This window comes from Bos indicus, chromosome 7, assembly GCF_029378745.1.
Source record: "Bos indicus isolate NIAB-ARS_2022 breed Sahiwal x Tharparkar chromosome 7, NIAB-ARS_B.indTharparkar_mat_pri_1.0, whole genome shotgun sequence".
Taxonomy (NCBI): Eukaryota; Metazoa; Chordata; class Mammalia; order Artiodactyla; family Bovidae; genus Bos; species Bos indicus.
The window spans coordinates 80855118-80873023 of record NC_091766.1 but is presented as its reverse complement, the minus strand read 5'-3'; the positions used below and the strand labels follow the sequence as shown (position 1 = coordinate 80873023).

General features: G+C 42.7%; 1 protein-coding gene across 5 annotated transcripts in view; it reads right to left on the bottom strand.

Moving 5' to 3' along the window:
• The window catches only part of RASGRF2 (Ras protein specific guanine nucleotide releasing factor 2), a 274907-nt gene that overhangs the window by 178982 nt on the left and 78019 nt on the right, over positions 1-17906 (bottom strand). For 4 of the 5 annotated variants that reach the window (XM_070793986.1, XM_070793984.1, XM_070793985.1 and 1 more), the window contains exon 2: positions 8358-8464. In XM_070793986.1, coding sequence (XP_070650087.1) covers positions 8358-8464 — 107 coding nt within the window. Of the gene's footprint in view, positions 1-8357; positions 8465-17906 lie in introns of those variants that run through there. The other variant, XM_070793988.1, reaches the window with a different exon arrangement.

The window sequence follows — 17906 nt, the reverse complement described above, 5'->3', positions numbered from 1 at the left end:
TGCAGATGACTGAGAGCTGAGCCTGAAAGACGAGCTGGAGTTACTCAGGCTGGAGGGACACCCCAGCACATCAGAATTCCTGAGCTCAGGACATGGGAGGTGGCGGTGGTGTGGTGTGGGATGGCATGAGAAGCTCACAAAGGTTAGCTCAGAGGGTCCTTGCTTGACTGGCTCACTGCATCCCAGAACTTGCTAGGGAGGGAATAAACATCAGTTGAATGAATGAATTTTTTTTTCCTTAAAAGCAGCATGGGGGACCATCATACTATTCTCCCGACCCTTGTATCTGTTTAAATTTTTATATTATAAGAAAATTGACTTTAATAACTAAAATTACTCAAGGGCACCCTGGAATTCTTCTAGAAGATCAGATGTTTTCTTCAGAAAGGGTATTCTGGTAATCGTGTAGAGGACAGATCAGAATGATACACATTTGGAAGGGAGACCTCTTGCAGAAAACTATGAGTTTAGTTTTAGGCTTACTGAGTATCAGTCTATCTATACACACACGTGCAAATACATAGGAAAAAAAAAAAAAGAACAAATTGTGACCAGTAAGTACCTCTGAGGACATAAGTAGGCTTGGAGAATGTTGGGGGAGAGGGGAAGGATATGAGTGGAAACTAGAACTTTTTACCCTCTGCACTTGTGCATTGTTTAAATTTTCTTTTTGGAGAATTTGCATTTATAGGTATTATTTGTGTAATTCAAAAATAAGTACTAAATACAAAATGGCAAGTTGAAGTTACATAAGGAGGGAAAAGCTCTGGAAAGTCATGTTGACCCAGGTGACACAGCTTCAGTGGGGGAGAGACAGAAACCCACCCCCAGAGGCTGAAAAGAGCAGGAGTGTGTACAAAGAAAGAACAAACAAATCATTTCTCCAAGAAACCTGGCTGCACTTTCAAGAGTGGTCAGCAGCTAGAGGAGGATTTAGGGACAAGGCAAAGGGTTTCTGGTTTTTAGGTGGGAGACAAATATTTAAGAAAAACCAAAGAACACAAGAGAAAAGTCATGTTGAGCAGGATAAAGGGAGAGAGGAGGCTCAGGGAAACCCATTGGAACTGTAAGAGAGAAATGAATCAATTATCCAGCAAGAAAATCAGAGGGAAGAAGCCAATGGTAGAGATCTTCCTTGAACCAGAGAGGTTCTCTGGAGGCGGCCCCCTGAAGAGGGTGAGCCCACGTGCACATGAGGACCCGCTCCGTGAGTGGAGACTCAAGGTCGCACTGTGGTGTCAGCTGACGCTTAAGGAAGGAGACAAGACAAGCATCTGAGGCAAACACTCTATGAGGAAAAGGAAAGATAACTGACGGGTAGGAGGATTAACAAAGGGCTGCAAATAAGACAATCCAAGCCCAATTTTTCTCCACAGAAAACAATTTCTACTATCCAAACAAGCAAATCTTTCAGTCCACAAACACGACTCCTTTTCTTTTGTGTTGCACTCTTCAAACTCTAAGGGGAAAAGTACTGAAGTCTCTTTCATTGTGGCAGATGTGGAGGCAAAGGTCTGACAGACCTTCTTGGTAAAGAAAGACAAAATCTCAAACACACAAAATCCACATCTTCAGCTTTTTAACAGTGGCAGTCTTGCTGTTACAAAAAGAATACAAAATATGCCCTTGGGATTGCTCTAGGCTGTATAACATTACCATACGTTTCTGATTTCCTAGTCTTGAGGCTTTGCTGTGATACATAAAACATTTTCAGCTTTTCTGTGTAATCACGCTTCTGACTTGTGAAGGACTTCCCCATGCTCAATCTACAAAGTGCTAATTTTATGGGGATGACAGGATACATACAGTGGCCTTCAGTGTTGGACAGATTTTGTATTATACACTTTGCTCCAAAGTAAGCCTCTAGCCAGGTAAAAAGAATGAGGTTACAGGCATTAGGTGTTTGGTGCAATTACCATGGGGGTGTGTGTGTGTGTGTGTGTGTGTGTTTTAGAGGGAGAGGTGAAGAGATAGAGAATATGAACGAGGCTGCCTCAGGTACAGACCCAAGAAGCTGGATTACAGCTTTCTTTAGTGGACAAGAAGACAAGGTTTAACTGAAAACCTTAACTGGAGGATTAAGTTTCTCCACTCATCAAGTTCACAACTGACTTCAGGGTGAAGGAAAGGGCTGTGGCAAGCCCCAGCCAAACAAAACGCGACGTGAGCTTTATGGGACCGAGTCACATGCCCAGTTCCTTTTTCTCTTGCAAATACCTTCCCCATGAAGGAAAATCTAAGAGCCACCTGCCACAGGCACACACAAAAGGGAGGAAAGAGCACCGAAGGTGTTGAGTTTTAGCTGGAGAAGTTGGAGGCAAAGCGGGCAACAGATAGCAGGACCGTCTCAAACACTGAGAGCATAAGCAAGAGCTCTGCAGGTGAGCAAAGCCACACACACCCCACGGCGTGCGACATCAGGCACCACGTTTTCCATGGCTCTGATGTTTCACAAGCCCTCCCCTGACCTCAGACCCGGTAGAAACCCAGAGCCAGCTCTCCCCTCAGGACATACCTTGACTTCTCTAGGAGCTCCTGATGCTCATTCTCCCATACCTGACATACCAGTGGGCAAGGAGACCCACCAGTATTGCCCGGTTCCCTACTCCCCCTTCCAGACACTCATACACCACAGTTCCCTGCAGAAGCCCTTCCTGGCCAGCACTTGTCATCCTGCCCCACAGTCCTCCTCTCAGTCATCATATGCCCTCTCAGAGACTGACACCATCCAAGCTAGGGATCCAAGAGACATGTTAGATGCCACCCTGGTCCAACACTGTCCTTTTCCAGGTGGGCACAAGATCCTTTGAAGTCTACCCTCTACAACTCTGAAATACTTTCCACCTACCTCTTTCCCCAACTGCCATCAACCAGGTCCTTCAGGTCTTATGCTTAGATCAGAATGAGAAAAGCTTTGGTACCTCTGGTTCAACTGGATCCTCTTCCAAGACATGACTACCTTCTAACTTCCGAGGTTCCATTTGCTCAGGGCTCCAGCAGATGAAACTCAGAGGAAAAAGAGCTGTGGACATTATCATGTCAGCCAATGAGCCCTTAAAGACCCACAATCAATTGGATCAATGCTTTTAATTGTCATAATGGCTACCATAAAGAAGACTGAGTGCTGAAGAATTGATGCTTTTGAACTGTGGTGTTGGAGAAGACTCTTGAGAGTCCCTGGGACTGCAAGGAGATCAAAGCAGTCCATCCTAAAGGAAATCAATCCTGAATATTCATTGGAAGGACTGATGTTGAAGCTGAAACTCCAATACTTTGGCCACCTGATGTGAAGAGTTGACTCATTAGAAAAGACCCTGATGCTGGGAAAGATTGAGGGCAGGAGGAGAAGGGGACAGCAGAGGATGAGTTGGTTGGATGGCATCACCGACTCAACGGACATGAGTCTGAGCAAGGTCCAGGAGCTGGTGAAGGACAGGGAAGCCTGGCGTGCGGCAGTCCATGGCTTGCAAAGAGTCAGATACAACTGAGAGACTGAACAACAACCACAACAATGCCTACAACCAAATCAACCATGGTGGACAGATATGGCCAAGAGAACAAAGAAATATGAAGTTACTGGAAATGTCCAAAGCTCCATATCTAAATAGCAAACCATTTCTAGAACAAATACAGACTTCATTACTATTAAAATACTCTGGCTTCACCTCATCTCAACAGAAACAAGACTAAGCCTTGCTATTGTTAGGGGAAGCACATTGATTGAAACAGCCCACCCTGGCCAGGCACCATAGTAACCATTTGCATGAGTTGTTTTACGATAGGGGATCCTGATAAGGAATACGGAACTAATAAGCCACCAAAAACCGGAAGAGTTTGGGAAAAGTCGAAAGGAGACACTGCGTGTCCATCCACTCCCCAGAATCCCTCTCGCTAGCATCCATCTTGGCTGAGCGATGCGTGTGCCACCAGGAAAGACTCTGAATTAGAAAGATTGGCCACAAAGAACTAAATAGACATTTCTCCAAAGAAGACATACAGATGGCTAACAAACACATGAAAAGATGCTCAACATCACTCATTATCAGAGAAATGCAAATCAAAACCACTATGAGGTACCATTTCACACCAGTCAGAATGGCTGCGATCCAAAAGTCTACAAATAATAAATGCTGGAGAGGGTGTGGAGAAAAGGGAACCCTCTTACACTGTTGGTGGGAATGCAAACTAGTACAGCCACTATGGAGAACAGTGTGGAGATTCCTTAAAAAACTGGAAATAGAACTGCCTTATGATCCAGCAATCCCACTGCTGGGCATACACACTGAGGAAACCAGAAGGGAAAGAGACACGTGTACCCCAATGTTCATCGCAGCACTGTTTATAATAGCCAGGACATGGAAGCAACCTAGATGTCCATCAGCAGAGGAATGGATAAGAAAGCTGTGGTACATATACACAATGGAGTATTACTCAGCCATTAAAAAGAATACATTTGAATCAGTTCTAATGAGGTGGATGAAACTGGAGCCTATTATACAGAGTGAAGTAAGCCAGAAGGAAAAACATAAATACAGTATACTAACGCATATATATGGAATTTAGAAAGATGGAAACAATAACCCTGTGTACGAGACAGCAAAAAGACACTGATGTATAGAATAGTCTTATGGACTCTGTGGGAGAGGGAGAGGGTGGGAAGATTCGGGAGAATGACATTGAAACATGTAAAATATCATGTAAGAAATGAGTTGCCAGTCCAGGTTCGATACACGATACTGGATGCTTGGGGCTAGTGCACTGGGACGACCCAGAGGGATGGTATGGGGAGGGAGGAGGGAAGAGGGTTCAGGATGGGGAACACATGTATACCTGTGGCGGATTCATTTTGATATTTGGCAAAACTAACACAATTATGTAAAGTTTAAAAATAAAATAAAATTTAAAAAAAAAAAAGAAAGAAAGATTGGCCAAAGACCACCCGGAAACTAATCCCATCACCATAAAACCTGACATTGTGAGCCACGTGGCAGAGCAGTTCTCCTGGGTTCCCTTACCCTACTGCTCTCCACCCGGGTGCCCTTCCCAATAAAATCTCTTGCTTTGTCAGGACATGTGTCTCCTCTGACAATTCTTTTCCAAGTGTTAGACAAGAGCCTGCTCTTGGGGCCCTGTAGGGGGGCCTCCCCCTTCCTACAACACTATCACCTTCCTGTGAACCAAAGCCAGTAATACATAATGAAATGATATTTTAAATGTGCCAATTTCTAGAAATGTAATAGCAACCAACTTTGAGCAAAACTGTAAAACAAGCTTCCTGGACAAGGTCAAAGCTTCAAAATGAGAATATCAATTTCCAAAAAGATATCTTCCTGGGCCAGATCTAAGGAAGAAAACAAGCAACTGAACATACCAGGAAACGACCTAAAGATCCTCTGAAAGCAAATCAAGTCGATGCAGCTCGGAGGTACAAAAGCCAGCCTCAAAAATGTGATTCTCATGACACCCCAAAGATAGAACACCCAGGCCAGTACTGATAAACACCCCAGGAAAAGAGGAGCAGTGATCAAGAGAAGGATTCTGAGCAGTCCCTGTTTCTGTGTAGTACCTACAGAAGGATCTATAGCTCAGAAAAGAACTAGTCTCAGGCTAAAATACTCATCAGTTCATCAAAAGCTCATACTTAAAAAGAGGGATCAATAAAACCATAATTATTGAGCATCTGCTATTAAAAAGGCAGTAATACCAAAGTAATGCCATCAGGCTGTCCTCTAAAGGTGAAATGTTTAGTTAGCAACCAGTTGTTTAATTAGCACAATTTCAAGCAAAAAGGGCTGACAAATTCTTTCTCTGCATCAGCCTCATTAACTTTCTGGCTCTGCTCATTTACAAACAAAGTCAGGATGAATTTCACAGACCCAAGTTTACACCAAAAACTTGACTTAATGAAATGTAAATGAAAAAGTTATTATCTTCTATGATTTAGAAAGCAAAAATTTAAGAAGCATCTCAATACAAAAAGTCAAATACAAGAACAGGTGTAAAACAGTCAAATTAAAAGGAAGTCATCAAACAATGGAGTCCTGGACCTCAAATCAAAGGAAAAGCAAATCTAATAGACCAAAAGTCAGAACACCAAAAAAAAAATGATCAATTAAGAACCAAATCTTCACATCTAAAAGAGAAGAAAAACTTGGATTAACCAAACCACTAAAGTGGTTTCTAAAATCTATGCTTCCTGACAAAATCATGTAAGCCCTGGATTGATCATATGGCAGTCAATATCAAATAGCTACTGACCTACTTCCATATATATGACAAAGTTTTCTTGGTATACCAAAAAAACCTCTTACTTGAAATTTCACCATTTTAAAGTAATTCATACTCTATTTGGTTCACCACAATGTTTGCTTGGCAACTACAAAGGAATTTAGGCTGCTAATGGTACTTGGTTTTTCTGGAAAGAAAAAAAAAATGGGCAAATACACATGTTTTAAATTATTTACTTCATTTTAACTCCCAGGTAGAAAGGAACAGAAGTGGTCACAAAGACTGTGTCTGGAAATGACCCAAAGGTTCTACCTTGCCAACTTGATACTTCTTTCACCTTTGAAAACCTGGCTTTCTTTCTATAGCAAGTCAGTCTGCATTAGCCTTCAGTTTGGAGCAAAACCGTCAGACAGAGACCCTGAGAGTGAAGACAGCTGAACAGTGTGCCTGGATCCTGATGTTAGCAGGCTGCCTCAGGGTCCCCCTCGGACAGCAGCATTTGGTCACCAACCATGCGCATTTCAGAGAAATATTTTGGAGGGGAGGAAAGAAAAGGAACTGAAATCTTTTGCAAATAACATCTACTCTCAACCCTGACCTGACATTAATCCACTTTGATCTTTGAATTAGAGGGAGAGAAAAAGAGACAATAACGAAGACTAATACAATATAGAACATTGGTTAAAGGTTGTGGAGTCAAAGAGACCTGAGTTCGAGTCCCAGCCCTTTCCTCTTCCCTTTAACCAGCTTTTTACACCTTGGCCAATATGCTTAATCATCATGAACCTTTGTCTTCTCATCTGTAAAACAGAGTTAATAATACCCTACTGGTAGTTGGGAAGACTTTTTTTTTTTAAAGATGAGTATGTAGAGCTCTTAGCATGCTGCCTGCCACAGGGCAAGTAGTCAACATACAGCAGCTGAAGAAAGAAGAGGGGAAGGGGATGAGAGGAGGGAAAGGGAAGGGAGCAGAGGGGAGGACGGGGGGAAAAGCCTTCAGGGTTCAAAGAACAGCCTACACTTACTCAGGACAGCACCTTAAATTCTTTATAATCAATGTCAAAATATTTCCTGGTGACCTACTACATAATCAGCACTGTGCTTCATTCAGAAATGAATGTGTCGCCATCCTCCTCCTCTCATGCTGTCTACAGTCCAGCTCAGGAAACAGAAATCACACGTGTGAAATATATGAAAAATAACCCACATTGTACTAAGTCATTAAATATTCCACATGTAATAAAGCAAGAACTGCGGTCATTTGTAGAAGGGGGCCAGTGAGTGCTGGCTTGTGGCGAAGGGTCCGGGAGACACACAGAGAGACAGACACAGACGTGAGTGGACTTATAGGTGAAGGAGGGGTCATGTCCGGCAAAGAAAGTCACGTGTCCCAGGCCAAGTTTCGCCCTGAAACTTCAAGCAGGGAGTCACGGTGCGGACAGGAAAAAAGCCGTGAGCACAAGAGCCATTCAAAGCAAAAATGAACAGGACTTTGGAACTGAATATGAAAAATAAAAGAGAGAGGTCTGCCTGTGTGTCTCTTGTGGATTTCTCACTCCCGTTTGAGGCCAAGTGTGCTCATGTCCACCTTTCTGGTATTTCTTAGGAGGAAGCAAAAGCACACTCTTCTGTTTCCCCAGATGGCAGCTGGTGTTGCCTTTGTCGATAACCAGGCTGTACAGGGCAGAGTTTCCAAGTGGAGGCTCGGCTGGGCCTGTATCCCAGCTCTGCCACTCACTAGCTGTGAGGCCTCAGGCAAGCAAACTAACTTTCCAGGTCTTGGTTTCCTTATCTGTAAAAGAGGGGTTAACCATGATGTGCCTCTCACAAATTGTTGAGAGGATAAGGAATCCAAGCATTTAATAGATTCCTTAATTGAGAGGCACTTGTAACAGGGCTTGGCACACAGGCACAAACCCTGTGTTCAGTAATCATCATTACTATTGCTGTATCTATTACCTTTAATCTTCAGCTAGAATATAGCCACAGAAAGCATAAAGAATCATCTCACACATGACTGAGGAGAAGGCACTAAGGGGAAATCCAACTTGGAATTGCAAGTTCGCCCAAAACTAACACTGATGGTGAAACCTCAATGCAAAACCCAGACAATCCAGTGGCTCCCATACCTGGCTTGGTGAATGGCCTCCATCCACTCTTTACCATCCTGCTCCTCCTCACAGCGCAGCTCTAGTGGCTTCTGACCTTCATGGCCAAAAAGAACAGTAAAGTAATACTGGAAAGAAAAACAAACAAAGTTGTCTTTTATTTTTGAGGCATAATAGCATAATAAGACAATACTTCCCTACAAAGAGTATATGCTTATAAAACACCTCAGCATTATGTAAATCATATTTCAAAATTTAATAACATTCCCAGTCCACTTGGCAATGACTTTGCACCTGGAAGATACCATAAATTGCATCTTAATACCCCTCAGTAAGAGTCAACTTACAATGCCTCACATACAGAAAAGATATTTGGTAAAATTCTATACAAACACATGATTAAAATTCTTTGCAAACTCAAAAGTGAAATTTCTGAACCTAATAAGGGATTTCTACCAAAAACTTACTACAAATATTTCACCTAATGGTAAATTATTATAAGCAGCCCTTCTAAAATCAAGAATAAGAAAAACTGCAATTATCACCACTTCTAATTACCAATTCTGTCTGGAGGGCAACATAGAAAAATTAAGAAAAAAAGAAATGGAAAGCAAGGGGGGAAATCATTTTGCACAGATGATGTAAGTGTCTATACTAAAGATCCATTGACACACTATTAAAATAAGAGCATCCTTCAAAATTATTGGATGCAAAAATCAATATACAAAATGTATTGCACTTTGGTACAATATCAACAAATAAGTAACTTAATTTTGAAAACACAGCATTTTCAATAGCAAAGAAACATAAACAGTTGAAGGACCTAAGAAAATAAGTTTATCACCTCTAAAGAACAAATTAATCTGTACTTTCAATATATTCTAATAAAATTACCAATAGGTTTTCTTTGGGTGGAATTTGACAAAGTGAACCTAGAATCTGAGCCAGGGACGGGGAAGATGTCACTTTAAATCAGTCTATTTGAAGCTAGATGTATTAATTACCAAGCTCAGACTGTCTGGGAAGGAAATATGACTGGAGAACTTTTTATTATATGAGAATGATCAGAAAATACACTGGGCCTGCCCACAGTTTCCTCCTGGGGCCTGAAAATGACCAGTCCCACGCAGCTGCTCTGAGATTAAAAACCAAAGATAAAACCCAAGTTCTTTCTGTTGTCCCACCTTACCAGCCCCTGCAAACTTCTCTTTATTCAGTATGATCATTACACACTCATTTTCTTCAAACAAATTAAAAATACTCAGGACAAAAGCTTTTAATCCATAATAACGCTGAATCACTATTTTTTACACTTGAAACCATATAATATTATAAATCATTTATACTATAATATAAAAAATCCTTCAGGACAACAATCCTAGAGATAAATTCTTAAAAACCCTAGAATTTTCAGCACAATTTTACAAAAAAGGCAAAAACTGGCCAAGAGACTTCTCGTGTTACCTGGGGATAAATCATCAGAAGCCTTGCCTGTGAGAGAATCCACTGCACTACCCTACGGACAGGCCTGAGCCCATAAATGACAAGCTGTCTTTAATTCTTAAACCTCTTGTCTAGCCAGAGGACTAAATGCTATGAACTAGGGGGAAATAACCCGATGAAAAGGCCACTGAGAAGGGGAAGAATTGAGTTTAGCACTGTATTCAATAAAGCTCCAGTTAAACTTGAGAGGAAAGGAGTTGCAAGTCAACAAAATAACAAATCAGTGGTTTAAGGGCAATCCTATAAGCGATGGCATTTCAGCAACAGCTGGCTACCATCCAAGGCCAGATGCCCAGTCCGGGAAGAGGAAACACTTAATGAACCTGTTATTGAAATGCTGCAACCAGAACCTCAACAGCAGCTGCTGCGTGGGAACCCAATTAAAAGCCACCTTTAAAAGACAGCAAGGTAATTATATTAGCAGAACTACATCCAAAGGTTAGACTGTGTCTCAAGCATGCCAATGATGGAGTTTTGAGAGTACAGGTTACATTTCCAGGAGTTCACTTAACAAATTCAGCTCGACCACAAATAATCAAAACACTGTCTCTGCATCAGATCAGATCAGTCACTCAGTCGTGTCTGACTCTTTGCGACCCCATGAATCGCAGCACGCCAGGCCTCCCTGTCCATCACCAACTCCCGGAGTTCACTGAGACTCACGTCCATCGAGTCAGTGATGCCGTCCAGCCACCTCATCCTCTGTCGTCCCCTTCTCCTCCTGCCCTCAATCCCTCCCAGCATCAGAGTCTTTTCCAATGAGTCAACTCTTCGCATGAGGTGGCCAAAGTACTGGATATACCTGCAAATTATTCAGGCTAAGCTATTCATCAAAAAGCCTTCTTTGTGTGTTCTGGTCTCGCTCTGATGTGAACTCAGTTTACCATGGACAAAACATACACCTGAGCCCCAAATGACCTGAGAGAGCTTGGAGCACAAGTGGCAGCAGTCACACACTTCGGCATCTGACAACCAAGGCAGAGCTAAAATAAATGCCGGACCTGTCAGCACCAGCAAGGACCACCCCCCAGTGTCGGATAGACACGCATGCAGTCTCAAGGACAGGGAGCCCCGCTTACTGAGATACAATCTTAGGGAGGCACAGAAGAAAGAATGGATCACTTTTTCCTTAAATTGAAGAAAGTAGGGAAAACCACTAGACCTTTCAGGTATGACCTAAATCAAATCCCTAATGATTATACAGTGGAAGTGAGAAATAGATTTAAGGGACCAGATCTGATAAACAGAGTGCATGATGAACTATGGACGGAGGTTCGTGACATTGTATAGGAGACAGTGAGCAAGACCATCCCCAAGAAAAAGAAATGCAAAAAAGCAAAATGGTTGTCTGATGAGGCCTTACAAATAGCTGTGAAAAGAAGAAAAGTGAAAAGCAAAGAAGAAAAGGAAAGATATACCCATTTGAATGCAGAGTTCCAAAGAATAGCAGGGAGAGATAAGAAAGCCTTCCTCAGTGATCAGTGCAAAGAAATAGAGGAAAACAAGAGAATGGGAAAGACTCGAGATTTCTTCAAGAAAATTAGAGATACCAAGGGAACATTTCACGCAAAGATGGCCACAATAAAGGACAGAAATGGTATGGACCTAACAGAAGCAGAGGATATTAAGAAGAGGTGGCAAGAATACACAGAAGAACTATACAAAAAAGATCTTCATGACCCAGATAATCACAATGGTGTGATCACTCACCTAGAGCCAGACATCCTGGAATGTGAAGTCAAGTGGGCCTTAGGAAGCATCACTACAAACAAAGCTAGTGGAGGTGATGGAATTCCAGTTGAGCTATTTCAAATCCTCAAAGATGATGTTGTGAAGGAGCTGCACTCAATATGCCAGCAAATTTGGAAAACTCAGCAGTGGCCACAGGACTGGAAAAAATCAGTTTTCATTCCAATCCCAAAGAAAGGCAATGCCAAAGAATGCTCAAATTACCACACAATTGCACTCATCTCACACGTTAGTAAAGTAATGCTCAAAATTCTCCAAGCCAGGCTTCAATAATACGTGAACCGTGAACTTCCAGATGTTCAATCTGGTTTTAGAAAAGACAGAGGAACCAGAAATCAAATTGCCAACATCCACTGGATCATCAAAAAAGCAAGAGAGCTCCAGAAGAACATCTATTTCTGCATTATTGACTATGCCAAAGCCTTTGACTGTGTGGATCACAACAAACTGTGGAAAATTCTGAAAGAGATGGGAATACCAGACCACCTGATCTGCCTCCTGAGAAACCTGTATGCAGGTCAAGAAGCAACAGTTAGAACTGGACATGGAACAACAGACTGGTTCAAATTGGAAAAGGAGTACGTCAAGGCTGTATATTGTCACCCTGCTTATTTAACTTATATTCAGAGTACATCATGTGAAATGCTGGGCTGGAAGAAGCACAAGCTGGAATCAAGACTGCCAGGAGAAATATCAATAACCTCAGATATACAGATAACACAGAAAGTGTTTATCTGAGGTTGTATTATCAGATATGCAATATCAATAACTTCAGATATGCAGAAAGTGAAGAAGAACAAAACAGCCTCTTGATGAAAGTGAAAGAGGAGAGTGAAAAAGTTGGCTTGAAGCTCATCATTCAGAAAACTAAGATCATGGCATCCAGTCCCATCACTTCATGGCAAATAGATGGGGAAACAATGGAAACAGTGAGAGAGTTTATTTTGGGGGGCTCCAAAATCACTGCAGATGGGGACTGCAGCCATGAAATTAAAAGGCGCTTACTCCTTGGAAGAAAAGTTATGTCCAACCTAGAAAGCATATTAAAAAGCAGAGATATTACTTTGCCAACAAAGGTCCGGCTATGGTTTTTCCAGCAGTCATGTATGGATGTGAGAGCTGAACTATAAAGAAAGCTGAGCGCTGAAGAATTGATGCTTTTGAACTGTGGTGTTGGAGAAGACTCTTGAGAGTCCCTTGGACAGCAAGCATATCCAATCAGTCCATCCTAAAAGAAATCAGTCCTGAATATTCATTGGAAAGACTGATGTTGAACCTGAAACTCCAATACTTTGGCCATCTGATGCAAAGAGCTGACTCATTAGAAAAGACCCTGATGCTGGGAAAGATTGAAGGCAGGAGGAGTATGGGATGACAGAGGATGAGACGGTTGGATGGCATCACCAACTCAGTGGGCATGAGTTTGAGTAAACTCTGGGAGCTGGTGATGAACAGGGAGGCCTGGTGTGCTGCAGTCCATGGGGTTGCAAAGAGTTGGACATGACTGAGTGACTGAACTGAACTGAACTTTTTACATGATTGGAGCAAACTAAATTTACTACTCTCACCAGCTTCTTTTTTCTCCACTTATTAAGTATGGAGGGGGTCTTAATGAAAAAGTTGGCTCAAATTTTGGAAAAAAAAATGTTTGCACGTCTAAGTGTAGTGAGGATAAATCTATTAATACAACCCTGTTCACAGTCTTATGCAGCTCCCTCCTGGCCAAACAAGATGACCAGAATTCTCTTCCTTAAAGATAAACCTGAGCTTTCATATGTCCTTACAAAACCCTCATTCATATTCTCAAACTTAACACCCTACAAACTGGCCTTAGTCTCCATTTTAAAGTTCATTTCTGCCTCTTTCCTCCTAAGTATGCCACACTCCAGCCAATCAACCCATCACTCCCCCAAGAAGACAAGCTCTTTCCTTGGCCTCATGCTACTGATAGAGTACATCTCTGGGATCACCAGACCTGGGTGTGAGTCCTGACTCCTCCAAGTGGTAACAACCTATGAGACCTTGGGGCAGGTGACTAACCTTCTGAGACTAAGTCTCCTCTAGTCAATGAGGCCAAAGATAGGTTTACAGGACGGACTAGCTGACATGTAATGCCTGGCACCCAGTAGGTGCTTAACAAATGTTAATTCCCTTCTCTCTCAGCGCAAACCATTGTCTTGATGTTCTTCCTCTCCAGTCCCTCTCCTACCTAAAATTCTTATTGAACTTTCATGACTCACTTCTTGAACCGTCAATTCCACTAAATCTTTCCCAGGTACCTTCTGGCATAAAAGAGTCCCTCTCTCCTCTGTGGGGTCAGTTGTGGCTCAGTGGTAAAAGAATCCGCCTGCCAATGCAAGAGACGTGGGTTCGACCCCTGGGTCAGGAAAACCCCTTGGAGAAGAAAATGGCAATGCATTCCAGTGTTCTTGCCTGGAAAATCCCACAGAATCTGGTGAGTCCATGGGGTCGCAGAGTCAGAGGTGACTGAGCACGCACATATGCACACACTCCTCTGTGTTTCAGTAACCTTGAGCACACTCTTCTCACGTAGCCGGAGAGTTGTCCACACATGTGTCTCTCTTCCCTGTAGGACATGTCCCTTTGTACCCAAATCCCTCAATAATGTTTGGTGAATAAATGATCATCATAAAGAAAACATGAGGTATAATCAACCTAATAAATTTGCTTCAAACAGCCACATATGACAATTTTATGACTGTATAATCACCTCTAGGTAGACACCCAGAGAAAAGATTTAGAAACACCATTAAAGCTACTAAATACATATTTTTATCAAAAAAAAAAAGGAAAACAGAATATTATGATGTTCTTCATAATAGAAAAGCAGTAAGTACAGATACTGCAGGTTGGCAGATTCCCTAAAGGGTCTTACCACTTACCAACAGTAACTACAAAATGCCAGAATGACAGCATAATGAACAGGTCTAGGAAATCTAAATATTCAGGGTCTTATTGGTATCTACTGTAGCTTCATATGACTTTTCATTTTCAATTTGTTTGGTTTTTATTATAATTGGTTTGCTGCTGTTTATGCTATGTGTTTTTGCAGAAAGAACAAACGTAACCCAATATGAGAACACAAGTTCATTTAAAACTCTGGTCCTTAGACTTCTCTGCAAGCTAGAAACAAGTTTATGGTTATGGCAGTGGCAACTGCAGGGGAATAATATTATAGGGCCACTTCCACTTCCTCCATTTCTGTATTGGTTGGATCATTTACATAAACACTTATAGCTATATAGCCAACAACAATATGCTCATTCCACTTTCAAATTGAGTCATTAACAATAAACACCTATAGCTATATAATCAACAGTAAAGATATTATCCATTTTCAAAACTATCCCTGCTGGCTCAGCAGGAAAGAATCTGCCTGCAATGCAGGAGATTTGCGTTAGGTCCTTGGGACAGGAAGATTCCCTGGAGGAGGAAATGGCAACCCACTCCAGTATTCTTGCCTGGGGAGTCCCATGGACAGAGGAGCCTGGCGAGCTACAATTCATGGGATCACATGAATCAGACATGACTTAGCAACTAAACCACCACCGGGTCTTTATCAGTTCAGTTCAGTTCAGTCGCTCAGTCGTGTCCGACTCTTTGCGACCCCAGGAATCACAGCACGCCAGGCCTCCCTGTCCATCACCAACTCCCGGAGTTCACTCAGACTCACGTCCATCAAGTCAGTGATGCCATCCAGCCATCTCATCCTCTGTCGTCCCCTTCTCCTCCTGCCCCCAATCCCTCCCAGCATCAGAGTCTTTTCCAATGAGTCAACTCTTCGCGTGAGGTGGCCACTGGGTCTTTATAATACTACTTATATACCCAAGAAAAGTAAATGATGTTAGTCAAATCAGAGATGTTCAAAAAAGATTAAAAACCACCACCGGTGTTCTTAAAGTACCAGTTAGAAAAATAACCTCTTTTAAACAAGGCTATGGTTTTTCCAGTAGTCATGTATGGATGTGAGAGTGGACTGTGAAGAAAGCTGAGTGCCGAAGAATTGATGCTTTTGAACTGTGGTGTTGGAGAAGACTCTTGATAGTCCCTTGAACTTCAAGGAGATCCAACCAGTCTATTCTAAAGGAGATCAGCCCTGGGTGTTCTTTGGAAGGAATGATGCTAAAGCTGAAACTCCAGTACTTTGGCCACCTCAAGCAAAGAGCTGACTCATTGGAAAAGACTCTGATGCTGGGAGGGATTGGGGGCAGGAGGAGAAGGGGATGACAGAGGATGAGATGGCTGGATGGCATCACTGATTCGATGGACGTGAGTTTGAGTGAACTCTGGGAGTTGGTGATGGACAGGGAGGCCTGGCGTGCTGCAATTCATGGGGTCCCAAAGAGTTGGACACAACTGAGTGACTGAACTGAACTGAAACAAACTTCAGTACCATATGTATTATTATTTTGATGGCACTTAAGGGTTTTAAATTATCACATATATTAGTGAAATTTTTTCAGTTTTAGAGTAAAAGAACTAAAACCAACCCTCTCTGCAGCCTCTGAGGAAGAAGATTCTCTTCAAATCTTCTTCCTACACTTGGCCCCTGTCTAGGAGGAGTGGGAGGACCTACAGGAACTAGCTATGGTCCCCTCTCCAGAACCACATTTCTGACCTTGCAAGTCAGACAATGGATGGGATAAAATGGGTGCCTTCCAAAGTTTCCAACTTGATGACTTGCACACCTGGGGATGGTGATCATGAGAATACAGCAGTCTGGCATGGCAGTGCCTCTGGGACCACAGCATGGCTCTAAAGCCAGGCAGAGCTCTCCACCCCGACCTGGGCCTTGGGGTCTGGCCTTCCCAGTCTCCAGGAATGTGAATAACACTGCTGAGTGGCCCTCCGCAGCCCAGAGCATATTCTTCCCACAGCAACCCCACATGTTGCTATGACCATCCACCCCAATCAGCAGGGAGACTCCAAGCATTCCTGGATGTGGAGATGGATGGACACCATGGACAGCAACTCTCCAATCTAGGTGCGTTTCCCAAGCAATAATAAAGCCTCAGCTCATGTTAATCTTGCTATGCTTCATTACATCTTCTTCTTTCTCCCTTTTCCCCTCTCTTCTCCCTTCTGTAATTGCTTGTAGAGTGGAAATGAAACACATTTTAAACACTGGATAGGTTGACAAAACTGAGCTTGCTGTGCCCCCTATACTAATTTTCACTCCCAGGGGTTTGTTGTTGCTGTTCAGTCGCTGAGTCGAGTCCAACTCTTTGGGACCCCGTAGACTGCAGCACACCAGGCTTCCCTTTCCTTCACCATCTCCCAGAGTTTGCTCAAAGCATGTCCATTGAGTCAGTAATGCCATCCAACCATCACATCCTCTGTCGCCCCCTTCTCCTCCTGCCCTCAATCTTTCTTAGCATCAGGGTCTTTTCCAATGAGTTGGCTCTTTGAATCAGGGGTTTAACTTCACCCAAACTGCTAACTATCTTTAACATTCACAGGAATTTCAATTAAAGTCCCCAGAACATGACTGGCCCTCCATAAGAGAAAGGAATCCCATCCTTGAGCCCTAAAGGCACAGACTGCTCTAATCAGATTTACTGCCACTGCCCTGGCAGCATGTGAGAGGGAGATGAGAGAAGACAGACTGAAAATAATAAGTGAGCATTTAAAAACGGGAGATACTTCATGTTTTTGATACCATTCCCTTCCCTCCTCCTCCTAACATTCCTGCTCTTTCGTATTTCCTGCCATTGAAATGTTACTTGCATCTATGGCCATACCTGAACGAGCCCAGTCTCATCTGAAACGTTACTTGCAAGAGACTTCTCTGCCCACTGCATCTGGTCACCATCGTGCCAGCCAATGGGGTACACCCTGAAGAAACGTCTAAAGCATTATATCTGGGACCCAGCCCTACTGGTATCTAGAATAGAAAGCATTTCTCTCTCCTGCCTCAGGGACGGTGTTCATATAGTGAGATCATTTCTTAACCACAGTTCCATCTCATACTTTTAGCTTCAAAGAAGACTCTGTGTATATTAAAGGAGACTGAATTTTCCAACTACTTCATAGACACCATCTTCTCCTATCATGGTTACAGACTGAAGCTCATTTTTTGTTGTTAAAACACATGTCAAATCTCCCAGCTACTACCAGGTCTTCTTAAGAACAAAGATCCAAGATGCTGAAGGCTTTCCCTCCCTATTGGTTCACTTTCTTGTCAACTCTAGATTCAGAGGTCTTGCTGTGGGCATTTTCGCTTCAGCACAGGCAACTTCACAGACTTCTGTGCATCTGAACCAGCAGTGTGGTCCAGCAGTAGGCTCCCCAGGCTGG